Consider the following 11,914-nt stretch of genomic DNA (forward strand, 5'->3'; position numbering starts at 1 on the left):
GTCATTTTTTTTTAAGAGTACATAAACATAACGTGTTAAAGCAAACAGCTTTAGGAATAATATAGATATGCAATGTAAACAGGATATAAAGGTATAGCTAGATCTAATAGTTTATTTGAAATTTTGAAACTTTACCTTCTGGTTGTGTTTTGTTACTGCTGACCCTCTGGCAGCAATGAATTGGTTTCTTTGAGTAAATCATGTGTATATAAGCTTGAGACAAATCAGACAGTTAAGTAGTGTCCTGATATTATTATTATCCATGTATTGAAGTGCAAAATTCAAAGACTCAGGGACAGGTTTATGGACATTATTGCACTCCGTGTGCATTATGTACTAAAAACTAGAAGCTCATAAACTTTGAGAGGCATCAAAACTGTGACTGTATTGTTTTCGCTTAATTCTCTTTTACTTTGGCTTTAAACAGCTTGATATTTGATTCTGGAAATTCTGCTAGAAGTGTAACGATTAATATATTGCCAAGTTTCTCTAAAAATTCAAAATCTGTGCTGAATCTGAATTTATTTGCCCATAATAATACTGTCCCTGGCTGACATAAATATGCCATTGTTGTTAGCAATGGATCCAGAGATGTATGGTGGTAGACAACATCACTTGCCAAAATAAAATCATAATGGTGAGTTGATTTAGGGAAGTCTTCATTGAGGTCTTCTCCCCACACCAGCTTCCTCACTTCAGGTCGGTGTATATTCATGTTTTGTGTATTTCTTGAAATATTCCATTTGAGATTTTCAAGTACTTCAGGCAGATCAGTAGCTGTAACATAAGCTCCTAAAGAGAATGTGCAAATGATTAGTGTATATATTTTTTTCTATAAATCTTCCTGTTTTCCCCCCCAAATATCAATTTTGAATATGTTGTTGGCTCTCTGATCATCATTCAGTCAATAAACAGACCACCGCCCACCCATTTCCTGGATTGGGGTAACTCTTAAAAGTCTGTTATTTTGGGGCATGTCTCCACTGCCCCAAGTGTTCTGTGTGGATGCTACAGGTGCAAATTAAAAGGCTCCTAGGTCACTGTAATCCTGTTCAAACTGGGGACCTTTTAGTCTGTACCCACAGCATCCACTCGGGGGCACTAAGGTGCAGCACTTCGTTGCGCACTTCTGTTTGCGCTCCTGTAGTGCAAACTGCAGAGCAGTGTAGATAAGCTCTACAGAATTTTGAGAGCCAAAGTCATAACTGCTCGTTAAGTTTTAATTTTCGTTATAATTTCACTGACTACAGTGTCAAAGAATTTGTTTAGCTGACACCTCACAATTGATATATTTGAAGATGAGGAGGTGGAATTTAATCAGAATTTACCAACCTAGTATGCTAGCCACAATGGACACCAGTCCTGTTCCAGCACCAATTTCAAGTACCTTTTTGTCTTTTAGGTTGATCTCTTGTTGATTTGATTCCAGGTACTGAGATAAAGCCAATGCCTAAGAACAGTTAAAATATAGCCATAAAAAGCATTAATTTGCTAATGGCCATGCAGCAGTTCATTAAATCATTGAAAACATTTTTCTAATAAGTTTTTTACTTATAGACTGAACATATTCAAGTATGTAGCACAAAAGCAAATTAGGAAAAAGGAACAAGATTAGTCAACAAGATTATAAACAAATTATTAGGCAAGTAAAAACAACCAAACAGCTTCTTTTTATATGGGTTTCCCTAGAAATATAGAAATCTATACGCCACACGTTTTTGTTGACCTCTAAGTTACTGTAGGCACTGAGCATAGTCAGTCTGGAGAAGGAGAGATTTTACTGTACGAGTACAAAAGTGATATTATAAAGACAGCTAATTGTTCTCAGTTTGTGAAGATAAATTAAGGGCTCAAGTTACAGCAGCGGGTTTCACGAAAAACTCAGAATAATTTGGCAATAGAACATGTTGCAAAGAAGTCTACAAAGTCACTGTCACTCTAGATATTCAGATCTAAACTTGACTCCCACCTAGTGATATTGCAGGCATCATGAAATAATTCCAACCACTTTATAGAGAGGGAAAAGACAAATGGTACCTTTCAGTTCAAGTGACAGAGTTCTGTCCTGGAACCATATCAGTAAAACAGTCAACAGTTGGCTGCTTTCTTAGCAATCACAGCTAAGGTCAAAGAGCAGATAGGGTTGGTGACTGAACTACCTCTTTGTTTCCTCCATCACAACCCCGGATTACATCTCACCTAATCACAGAGTTTTGTAACATGATGCTGAGGCATTGGTTACCAGCTCATCATGGGTGAGTGCCGCTAATGAATCACCAGCACTGTTTGTGCAGTATCTACGTTTTCTTTGGAGTTCTCCCATCCATGTACTGACACCTGACTAATTTGAGATCTGATGAAATTGCAGTTCATAATAAGACTTAAGACAGACATTTTCCCCCTTTCTCCCTTGTGCTATCTTGAGATGGAATCTGTCATTTTCTGTGAGGTTTTATATGATAGCTAGACTGACAAGCTTTTTAGAGTTGAAATCCAATCCTTGTCCGTCTTCATAATAAATAGTGTAAATAAGTTTGAAATATTTTCCTCATGTCTCTGTCACTATAATACTTTTTATCTTGAGAAGGCCCCTTTACACATAAGACAAAATTATCCAAATCTCATTACACATGAAGTACGGTTTGTTTTTTAATTCAATAATGGGATAAGCAGGGACCAGTAGAATGTTTCCTCATCAGTAAAAATATTAATTTAATCTACATGTCTGTGAACTATGGAAATGTCTTCAGTCCTGAAATCTAAATCTAAAGCTGACTTTTTGAGAGTCTCAATTTAAATCTTGCAGAGATCAATATCTTGCTTAGAAAAACAACAAGGAGTCTGGTGGCACCTTAAAGACTAACAGATTTATTTGGGCATAAGCTTTTTGATGCATCTGAAGAAGTGGTGTTTTACCCACAAAAGCTTATGCCCAAATAAATCTGTTAGTCTTTAAGGTGCCACCAGCCTCCTTGTTGTTTTTGTGGATACAGACTAACACAGCTACCCCCTGATATCTTGCTTGGAGTTCCTTTGGTCTTCTGAGGAATTACTTTCCTTCTTTCTAATTAAAGTATCCATCTCTGCAGGACTTAGTTTCCCAAAACCAGATGATCAGCAAGATCAAGTCACTACAAAATTGACAAATATAATCTGTATTCATCAACTGGAAGCAAGGAGCACCACCCTTCATATAGACACAATGCAAATAAAGGCCTAAAAAAGAATCTCACCATAGCCTTCAACATTTGATGTATATTTAAAGTGTACACAACCAAATGGGCTTAGCAGACAATCCTTTCAACTAAGCAGAGTGGCCTTTCAGCAGCAAACTTTACTACAATCAGATGTGTGGTCCCAGTGCGCAATCTCCTAATTATTCACTAGTGCACTCTCTCTCCCAAACTCTCTCTGCATCTCTGCCATCATCTCTGAAGTAAAAAAAAAAATCCTAAAAATAAACTGAGAAGAAGGTAAGTGTCATTCTCACAATACCAAAGAGAACTTTATTTTCAAACTTGAGAGATTACTCTTACATGCAGATCGTCAACAGATTGAATCCCCTTGCCTGTGAGTCTCTACCCCCAAAACCCAAACTTTCTAAACCTGACAGACTGTGTGGTGAAAGATATATCCTCATCAAAACAGGTCCTGGGGAGTCAAGATGCTCTTATCCCTCCAAACTGTTTCTGAAAGTATAGTCTTATGATCTGGGGAAAGAATTCTATAGTGTATTAGGAGCATTGAGCCTATCGTGCTAGAATCCCATCCGTATTGCTGTTTCATCAAGATGCCTTCTGAAGAATCTTGACATCTCAGTCCTGGAAAGTGTACTAATAAGTCCTTCCTAGCATTTTGCTTTTATGTTGCCAGATTCCTAAAGTCACTCTAGATAGCTAGACCACTTATGACACAATATTCCCACTGGTCTTCAGACTCATCTTAAGTTCATCAAGTTCCTGCTTTGTCTCCACTGAAACTTGCTTTTCCAGAAGCTAGCTGTGAAAGAAATTAAATGAGTTGCCAAAATAGCTATTTTTTCCCTGCAAGAATTTTTCTGCCTTTCCTATGATAAAGTATAAACACCACCTTTCTCTGTATTTTAAAACGCTTTCACAAGTTCTAAGAGAGTCTTACACTCTTTTCCCAAACCACAAAAGAAAGGAAAAAATCCTGTGGCATAAAATAAATCTTGACATCCCTGTAGTCCTCTATCTCAAACGAACTGAGCAAGTTAGAAAGTTCTCAGCAGCTGATTGCCTTCCAATAAAATTGTGAAGGAGCCAAATTTTCTAAATCTTCCATAGCATGGTGGATCAAATGCTGCATGAGGGGAACACAGGTGGTGCTGATTGGACAGTACCTGTGAGCAATGAGGCACACTTCCTGGTTCCCAGGTAATATCCTGGGTAGAAAGGGCTTAGTCTACATACAGTCAATTAAATAGACCTTCAAGCCTCTGCACTGACTCATTTTGGGATGAGATTGCTCTACTCTGCTCTAAATAAATTTCCATTCTCTGTAAAATGCTGCATGCTGGATCTTTTCAATGTTGTTTTCTTCTCTGTTCTCCCCGATTGTCTTGCTAGATGCTTACTTCCCCACAGTGATTGACTGTCTGGAGACATTGAGAGAACACAACGCTTTTTCCCAATTTTCCTTTCTTTGACTTAATGTCTGCACCCGTGCTCATTTATATGCTCATTTGTTCACATTTACTTTATAATGAGTTTAACTTGCTACTTGATTACAATACATAGGTAAAACTTACACCGGGCCATACTATAGCTCCGAAGTGGTCTAATGATTCTTGAATAGTGATCTGGTGGTCTGCATAACAATAATGCTCCTTGTCAAAATAGGGAGAAACTGTAGGAATCCACTTCTGCAATATTTTAAGAATTCTTGGTGATTCTGTGGGAGAAAAAATCAGTATTATTTGGTCAATATGAATATATACGTGCATTTTGTTGCATAGCTGGGAAAAGAAAATTTACAAGACTTAATTTGTGGTCAAGACAATGAGTATGCAGCCTTTTCTGAAAAAGTTGCTTTTGTTCTTGGTCTCTAGTGAGCTGATCATGCGCACCATGGTTCACTGGGTTGCCAGACCTGGATCCCAAATATGGGTGGGCCTGCTGTCAATCAAAGTGAAGGAGAAAAACCTTCCTTTCCCATAAGTCATGAAGCAACATAGGTTGATTGGTGAGGAATTTTAGAACTCTATTTTGGCATACATTTTTCTGTCATCATGTTGAGACTTAGGTATCTCAGGTCAGAGGTTGCAAGTCATGCTAAATACCATATCTAAATGAAGCTATTCGGAGATTGTTAGGTTGCAGGTGTAACTGTACAATTGTGGACAGGATAGCAGACTAACATTGATTCTGGCAGAAATACTCTGGGTTCTTTAACCACAGATAGTTGGGACCTCTATTTTTGTATCTTCCAAAAGTCAGCATCGCCAGTAGTACAGCGTTCCCTGTTACCAGGTGTTTCATTGTTTCAAGTAGGGATACAGAGGACAGTGTCATCTTCTGAAACTGAAACTCTGCATTTTCCTATCTTAACCCAGCGGTTCCATCATGTCTCATTCGATCGGTCAAGCGCACAGCCCAGCATAGAGTAGCTGCAGATTATTGCCCTGTTAAAGTGCCTTTCCTCCTAATTTCATCCTTAATGACACTGAAAAATGAACTCTACTCTACCAGATCACCTCTGATGATACTGGAATATGACAAGAACAAACCTCTTGTAGTCGTAAGACAAAAACCAGAAAACTATAGTACAGGATTCCAAAAGGCCAAAAGGGACTGTTGTGATCATCTAGTCTAACTTCCTGTATCACACAGGCCATAGAACTTCCCCAAAATAGTTCCTAGAGCATATCTTTGGGAAAACATCCATCTTATAAATTGCCAGTGATGGAGACTCCACCACAACTGTTGGTAAATTGTTCCAGTGATTAATTACTCTCACTGTTAAAAATTTATGCCTCATTTCCAGTCTGAATTTGTCTAGCTTCAGCTTTCAGCCATTGGGTCATGTTACACCGGGGTGGGCAAACTATGGCCTGCGGGCCAGATCCAGCCTGCCAGCTGTTTTAATCCCGCCCTTGAGCTCCTGCTGGGGAGTGGGGTCTGGGTCTGGTCCCGCTCCCACACGCCAGCCGGGGAGCAGGGTCGGGGGCCTCTCCACATGGCTCCTACGCGTAGGGGCGGACAGAGGGCTGGGCTATGCACACTGCACCCACCCCAAGCGCTGCCCCTGCAGCTCCCATTGGAGATAAGCGCCACCCGGAACCTGCACCCCAGAGCCTCTCTGCATCCCAACCCCCTGCTGCATCCCTGATCCCCCTCCCGATCTCCGAACCCCTCGGTCCCAGCCCAGAGCGCCCTGCTGCACCCCAAACTCCTCATCCCCAGACCCAGAGCCTGCACCTCTAGCTGGAGCCCTCACCCCCGTCCCAGCGTGGAGCCCCCTCCTGCACTCTGAACTCATTTCTAGCCCCACCCTGGAGCCCGTACCCCCAACCAGACCCCACACTCCAACCCCAATTTTGTGAGCATTCATGGCTGCCATACAATTTCTATTCCCAGATGTGGCCCTCGAGCCAAAAAGTTTGCTCACCCCTGTGTTATACCTGTCTCTGCTAGATGGAAGAGTCCATTATTAAATATTTGTTCCCCGTGTAAGTACTTAGTGACTAATCAAGTCAGCCCTTAACCTTCTCTTCATCAAGCTAAATAGATGGAACTCTTTGAGCTTCTTACTAGATGTCATGTTTTCTAATCCTTTTAATCATTCCCATGGCTATTCTCTGAACTGCGTCCAATTTGTCCATATCCTCTTGGATTGTGGGCACCAGAAACTGGACATACTATTCCAGCAACAGTCGCACCAGTGCCAAATAAAGGGATCAAATAACCTCTCTCTCCTCTTCATGATTCCCTTGTTTATGCATCCAAGAATCACACTAGGAGCTCATGTTCAGCTGATTATCCACCACTCCTCCCAAATCTTTTTTGGAATCCCAGCTTCCCAGGATGAAGCCCCCCCATCCTGTTTATATGGCTGATATTCTTTGTTCCTAGACGTATGCATTTAGTCGTACTAGAATCCATATGGTTTTAATACGGCTTGTTCCCAGCTTACCAAGCAACCCAGATGGCTCTGTATCAGGGACCTGACCTCTTCATTATTTACCATGCCCCCTACTTTTGTCACATGCAAACTTAGAGTGATGATTTTTCATTTTCTTCCAGGTCATTGATGATGATAGTAAATAGTGTAACGCCAAGAACTGTCTGGAACAGAAGTAGAGTGTCGTGGTTTCTTCCGCAAAACAGAGCAAAATATTCCTATTTTCCAGTGGTCAGTTTTAAATGTTGCTTTGTGTTTTAGCTAGTCTCAGTTTTGGGAGTGATTAAAAAAAGGTTTGAGGGCAATCTGCTAATAGGCTGTGGGCCAGGTTTTTAAAAGAGCTCAGCCTGCAACAACTCCCATTGTTCTCAATGATAATCCAGCCATTTCAATTAGATGCCTAAATAAGAGCAGAGCTCTTTTCAAAATCTGCCTCTGTGGTGGGTGTTGAGCGCTTCTGTAAATCTGGCCCTGTAAGAAAAAAAATTACATTTAAGAAACAAACAAAAAACTGAAGTGAGAGTAGTCCTATCAAGAATGAAAATAGGATATTTGGGTGACCTTTTGGATTTGGGTACCTAGGAAAATCCCATATTCTACAACTTGCTGGCATGCCATAGCTTTTATTATTAAGTAGCAACCTGAACTGGATTCTGCTGTTGCTGTAGAATAGTCAGGGCAATTAGACCCATCCTGACATTCAGACTGTTGTTCATTGAGGTCCTTCTCTTCACTTGGGCAGTCCATTGCTCTTTGAATTTCGTTGGGGAGTGGCAAGTGCTGGGTGGAGATCATAGCAGGAATGCTGAAGAGGGAGGAAACACAAAAAATTGTAAAGGAACGAGGTACTCTGTTTACAATATAACAACTTAGTTATGCAGCTCCTTTCAATTGATGGATCCCAAAGTGCTTTACCAATCCTATATCTAGCATACACACACACACTGAAGAATCTTCGATAACTGATAGTACAGTGGGAATTTAAGCAGGTAGAGTGCAATAACCAGAGGTCAGATCTGGCCAGATACAAGGGCTAACATTCCTATTCCTGTGAAAAATGCCATGAGAACTCTCACTGACCACACAGACGGGGCTTCTATTTTAACCCCTCTGTGGTAGCACTTTGTGTCTTGTAGCATAGAGGGGAAGTGGTTTTGTACTGATTCGGAAGAAGGAGTGCTATCAAATGAATCACTTCCTGAAGAACCTCAGTTTTCCTTTGAGGTCTCCCATCCATCCAGCTACCAATTAGGTCTGAGCCTGCACCACTTACAAGTTCTTCTGTAATATGATCACAATCCGAGGTGGTATGGTGCAAACTTTGCCATGATTACATTGCTGCAGGTTAGAAGCTTTCCTTTCCTGATGCATGCATGTGTGTGTGTATAGCCACATTCTTAGCATCCTCAGTCCACTCTGAAAGTATCCTGATCTCTCCACTACAATGAGTCCACTGTAATCTCTCTCGCTTCGGAAAACTATCCTTTCATTGAACAGAAGCTACAATTTCAAAAATGTTCTTGTTGCACGTCCATAGCCAGAATAAGACCAATATTTTCTATAGTTACATTTGCTGAAATAGAAATAATCGCATCTCAGCTGATTGCTACAGAGGCCATGAAAGAGTATTAGCCTTCAAGTTGCACAATTGACTAGTTGTGTAATTGGGAGGGAGGAGGGATAGAACTTGCCTTCCCCCAGAAGCATAAGTTAAGTGGCCCCTACTGCTGGAAGCAACAAATTTGCTGGCTAAGTGTTCTGATTAGTATGGCAAATCCAGTGTTCCTACCAATTGCATGTTGAATTCGACAAGCAACTACATTTGGATATACTTTATTATTTGGTGGTGCTTTGGAACATAAAATCTCCTGCACCTAAATGAAAGCCTGATGTTATTGAAGCCAATGGAAATTTTACCAGTGACTTCAGCGGGAGAAGGTGCGAGCTATGAGAGCACAAAACCCCAAGTGGGCCTGGTGGAATAGTGATCTAAACATAGGTAAGTGTATAGTTAATTATGTGCTTAAATTCCATCAGTGTACCTAAAACTTGGCAACATTGCTACACATATATCTTTTCTGTATTCATTCATTGCCTAAATGTTACTGCAACAGGCAAAAATTCCAGTTTAACCATGTATCACCAGTGAAAAATCATACAATAACCAACAAATACAGTCCTACTAAACATCTGTCTGATCAAATCTTTAGATACGGTAGCTAGTAACTCGTAAGATAGACTTAAACTGCAATTCTCAGTCTGTGTAACAAGCTTTTATATCCTTTTGTCTGCAAAGTTTAAAAAGAAAAAAGCAGCCAAATGTACTTCCATAAATTATGGTGATGATGTTTTATGTACTGAAAAGAGTGTTTAATTATTTTTACCTTGGTACAGACTACACAAAGGATTCGGTTTTATAATTTTCAGAGATGCAAGTATTTTAGTAGCATAGGCTTAATAATGCCACAATAACTATATTTAAAAAACTACACTATTCCAAAATTGTGTCTGAGCCTTTAAACACAAGACAGACAGACTGCACATCCTAGTTGTAGAAAGCGTAAGTCTCAGTTCATTTACAAATACATAGTATTGTGTTCTTGTTAAATACCTTGTGTGCCATGTGGCTGCATTGGGAGATTTTCAGAATTTTTTGAATGTTAAATCCCAACCTTAGTGTTGCATTAATGTAGACTGTGCATTTATGTTCCTTGCCTTGTATGTGCTGCCTTTTTTTATTATTCTTTTTAGCACAAAAGGAAAAAGTCAAGAATAGAAGAGGCACCGGTGTTTTTTCCTAATTTGGAAATCATTAGCATATCTATTTGACACTGTGTATTTGAACTGAAAGACTGAAAAGATTACTTGCATTAGTGACATGCATAATACATATATTTGAATGTGCAGTTTAATGTTCACATTTAAATACATGCATCTTCTTGGTGCAAATTCCCCAACACCCAGTAGTAGAGCTGGTCAAAAAAAGTTCAATGGGAAATTCTGAAAGTTTGAAATTTTGTTTTTTCCTGAAACAAAATGAAAAGTTGAAACCTGAGAATTTTTCACTAAATAAAATATCCTGAAATACTTCATTTCAGCTGTGTGCTTTTGATTTTCATCATGCTATAAACTGTAATGTAACATGTAAATAAAGTTGAAATGAAACAGGTGGATAATTTCATGTCAAAAATGTTGATGAAATGGAGATGTTCCTGTAAAATGTTCTGATTTCATTGAATCAGCACTTCCAAGTGGAAAACAGGTGCATCCACAAATTTTTGACCAGCCCTACACATTGCTATCTGTATCTGGATTTCTTTGCAAAGTGATAAGATAGGCAAATGCTAAATTCAAGTCTTGTAGATCTGAAGTGTTTAAAAGTCTTTTAAATGATCATTGAATCAATTTACAGCAATGACAGTTGGAATTGTGAGATTTCAGGCTAGAGTATAATTATTCTGGTGGGAAGAAGTCTTCTATGAAGTTGTAATGGAAGTCCATGTCTAGCATCACTACCATGACACTAAAATATTGAAGAAGCTACCAGGGGGATATTTGTGAGGTGGATACATCTTAAGGTAACAGTTTGACTGGCAAAAGCTTATTTCTACTGGGAACAATCTTTCATTTAAAAGTCCTGTTGTTAACTCTTTCCCCCTTCATTTGAGTAGTTCAAATCTAGTTATGCAACAAAATGAAAATACAAATAAGATGATTATGTAGATGAATGAGCAAAATGGCGTTGACCAGCGTTCAACTGTGAACACAACCCTTCCCAGATTCTTTTCTTTTTTTAATCTGAAACTTTTGTGCATGAATCTGTACGCTAGTGTGTCTTAGGACTGCATTTGATCAGTCAAAAGCCACTTCTGCAAGTTGCACTTGCAGAAATGCAGTTGGATTATTATATATTATTCCTTGAAAATGTAGCTCTTTCTGTTAGGATTTCACATACCAAACACGGGTAAGATCATTTGTTGTTAAATGCCCATGCAATTAAATCAAGCTTTCTTGCATTAAATAATAAATAATGTTCTTAGAGAGAGAAATCTAGTCCTAAATAAATCCTGGGAGACTTTACTTTTAAGATAGACCTTCTGGTTGATATGTGAGTATATTGGGGGGAAAAACATAGCTGGAAAATAACTTGCCATCATTACTGATGCAATGATTTCATTGAAACAATGCTACATTTGTCAGTAATTCAGTAAACTTAATTCCTCTGACCAATGATATCGTCAGACGATTCCAAGTTTAAAAGGGCATTAGATAAATAAATGTAACACATTCCTTGTTAGTTGCTATCATAGGAGTATTTAGGTACATTCCAAACAATGTTAGTTGAAGAATAGTTGTATTGTTACCTTCTTTAGCAGAGTGAGTTTGAAGTTTCCTGTGCATCTTCCCAGACCACCCTAAAGGTTTTTATACAGACATGCACCTGGGAGGATTAATTCTCTGTTCACAAAGTCCAGCCAGTAAGAGTGCAGTCTATTTAGGGTAGCATTACCAAACAGCACTCAAAGAACTTACTGTGTTACACTAAATTTTTTCACATACGCAGAACAAAATAAAAACCACTATCAACTTTGGGAGTTCCTCAAATGTACACAAGTCAAAAACTGAATCAGTCTCATCAAATTCTGCTGATACCTTTCTTGTGGTTTTTAATTTTTAGAAGTTTGAAACTATTCCAAGTCTTAACAACATTGTCTACGGCCATCCTGACCCAAACAGCCTATCCAGTACACAAATAACATGTGCAGCCATT

General features: G+C 39.1%; 1 protein-coding gene across 1 annotated transcript; it reads right to left on the minus strand.

Moving 5' to 3' along the window:
* Positions 1-5: 5 nt before the first annotated feature.
* On the minus strand, positions 6-11,699 carry METTL21C (methyltransferase 21C, AARS1 lysine). The gene is made up of 5 exons (XM_048854723.2): positions 11,508-11,699; positions 7,785-7,948; positions 4,772-4,914; positions 1,333-1,450; positions 6-792 (listed from the first exon to the last, which is right to left on the minus strand). Exons 2-5 carry the CDS (start codon positions 7,936-7,938, stop codon positions 398-400), a joined length of 810 nt encoding a protein of 269 aa, XP_048710680.1. The 5' UTR covers positions 7,939-7,948; positions 11,508-11,699; the 3' UTR covers positions 6-397.
* Between the last annotated feature and the right edge of the window lie 215 nt (positions 11,700-11,914).

The sequence above is a fragment of the Caretta caretta genome, chromosome 1 (assembly GCF_965140235.1).
Source record: "Caretta caretta isolate rCarCar2 chromosome 1, rCarCar1.hap1, whole genome shotgun sequence".
Classification (NCBI taxonomy): Eukaryota; Metazoa; Chordata; order Testudines; family Cheloniidae; genus Caretta; species Caretta caretta.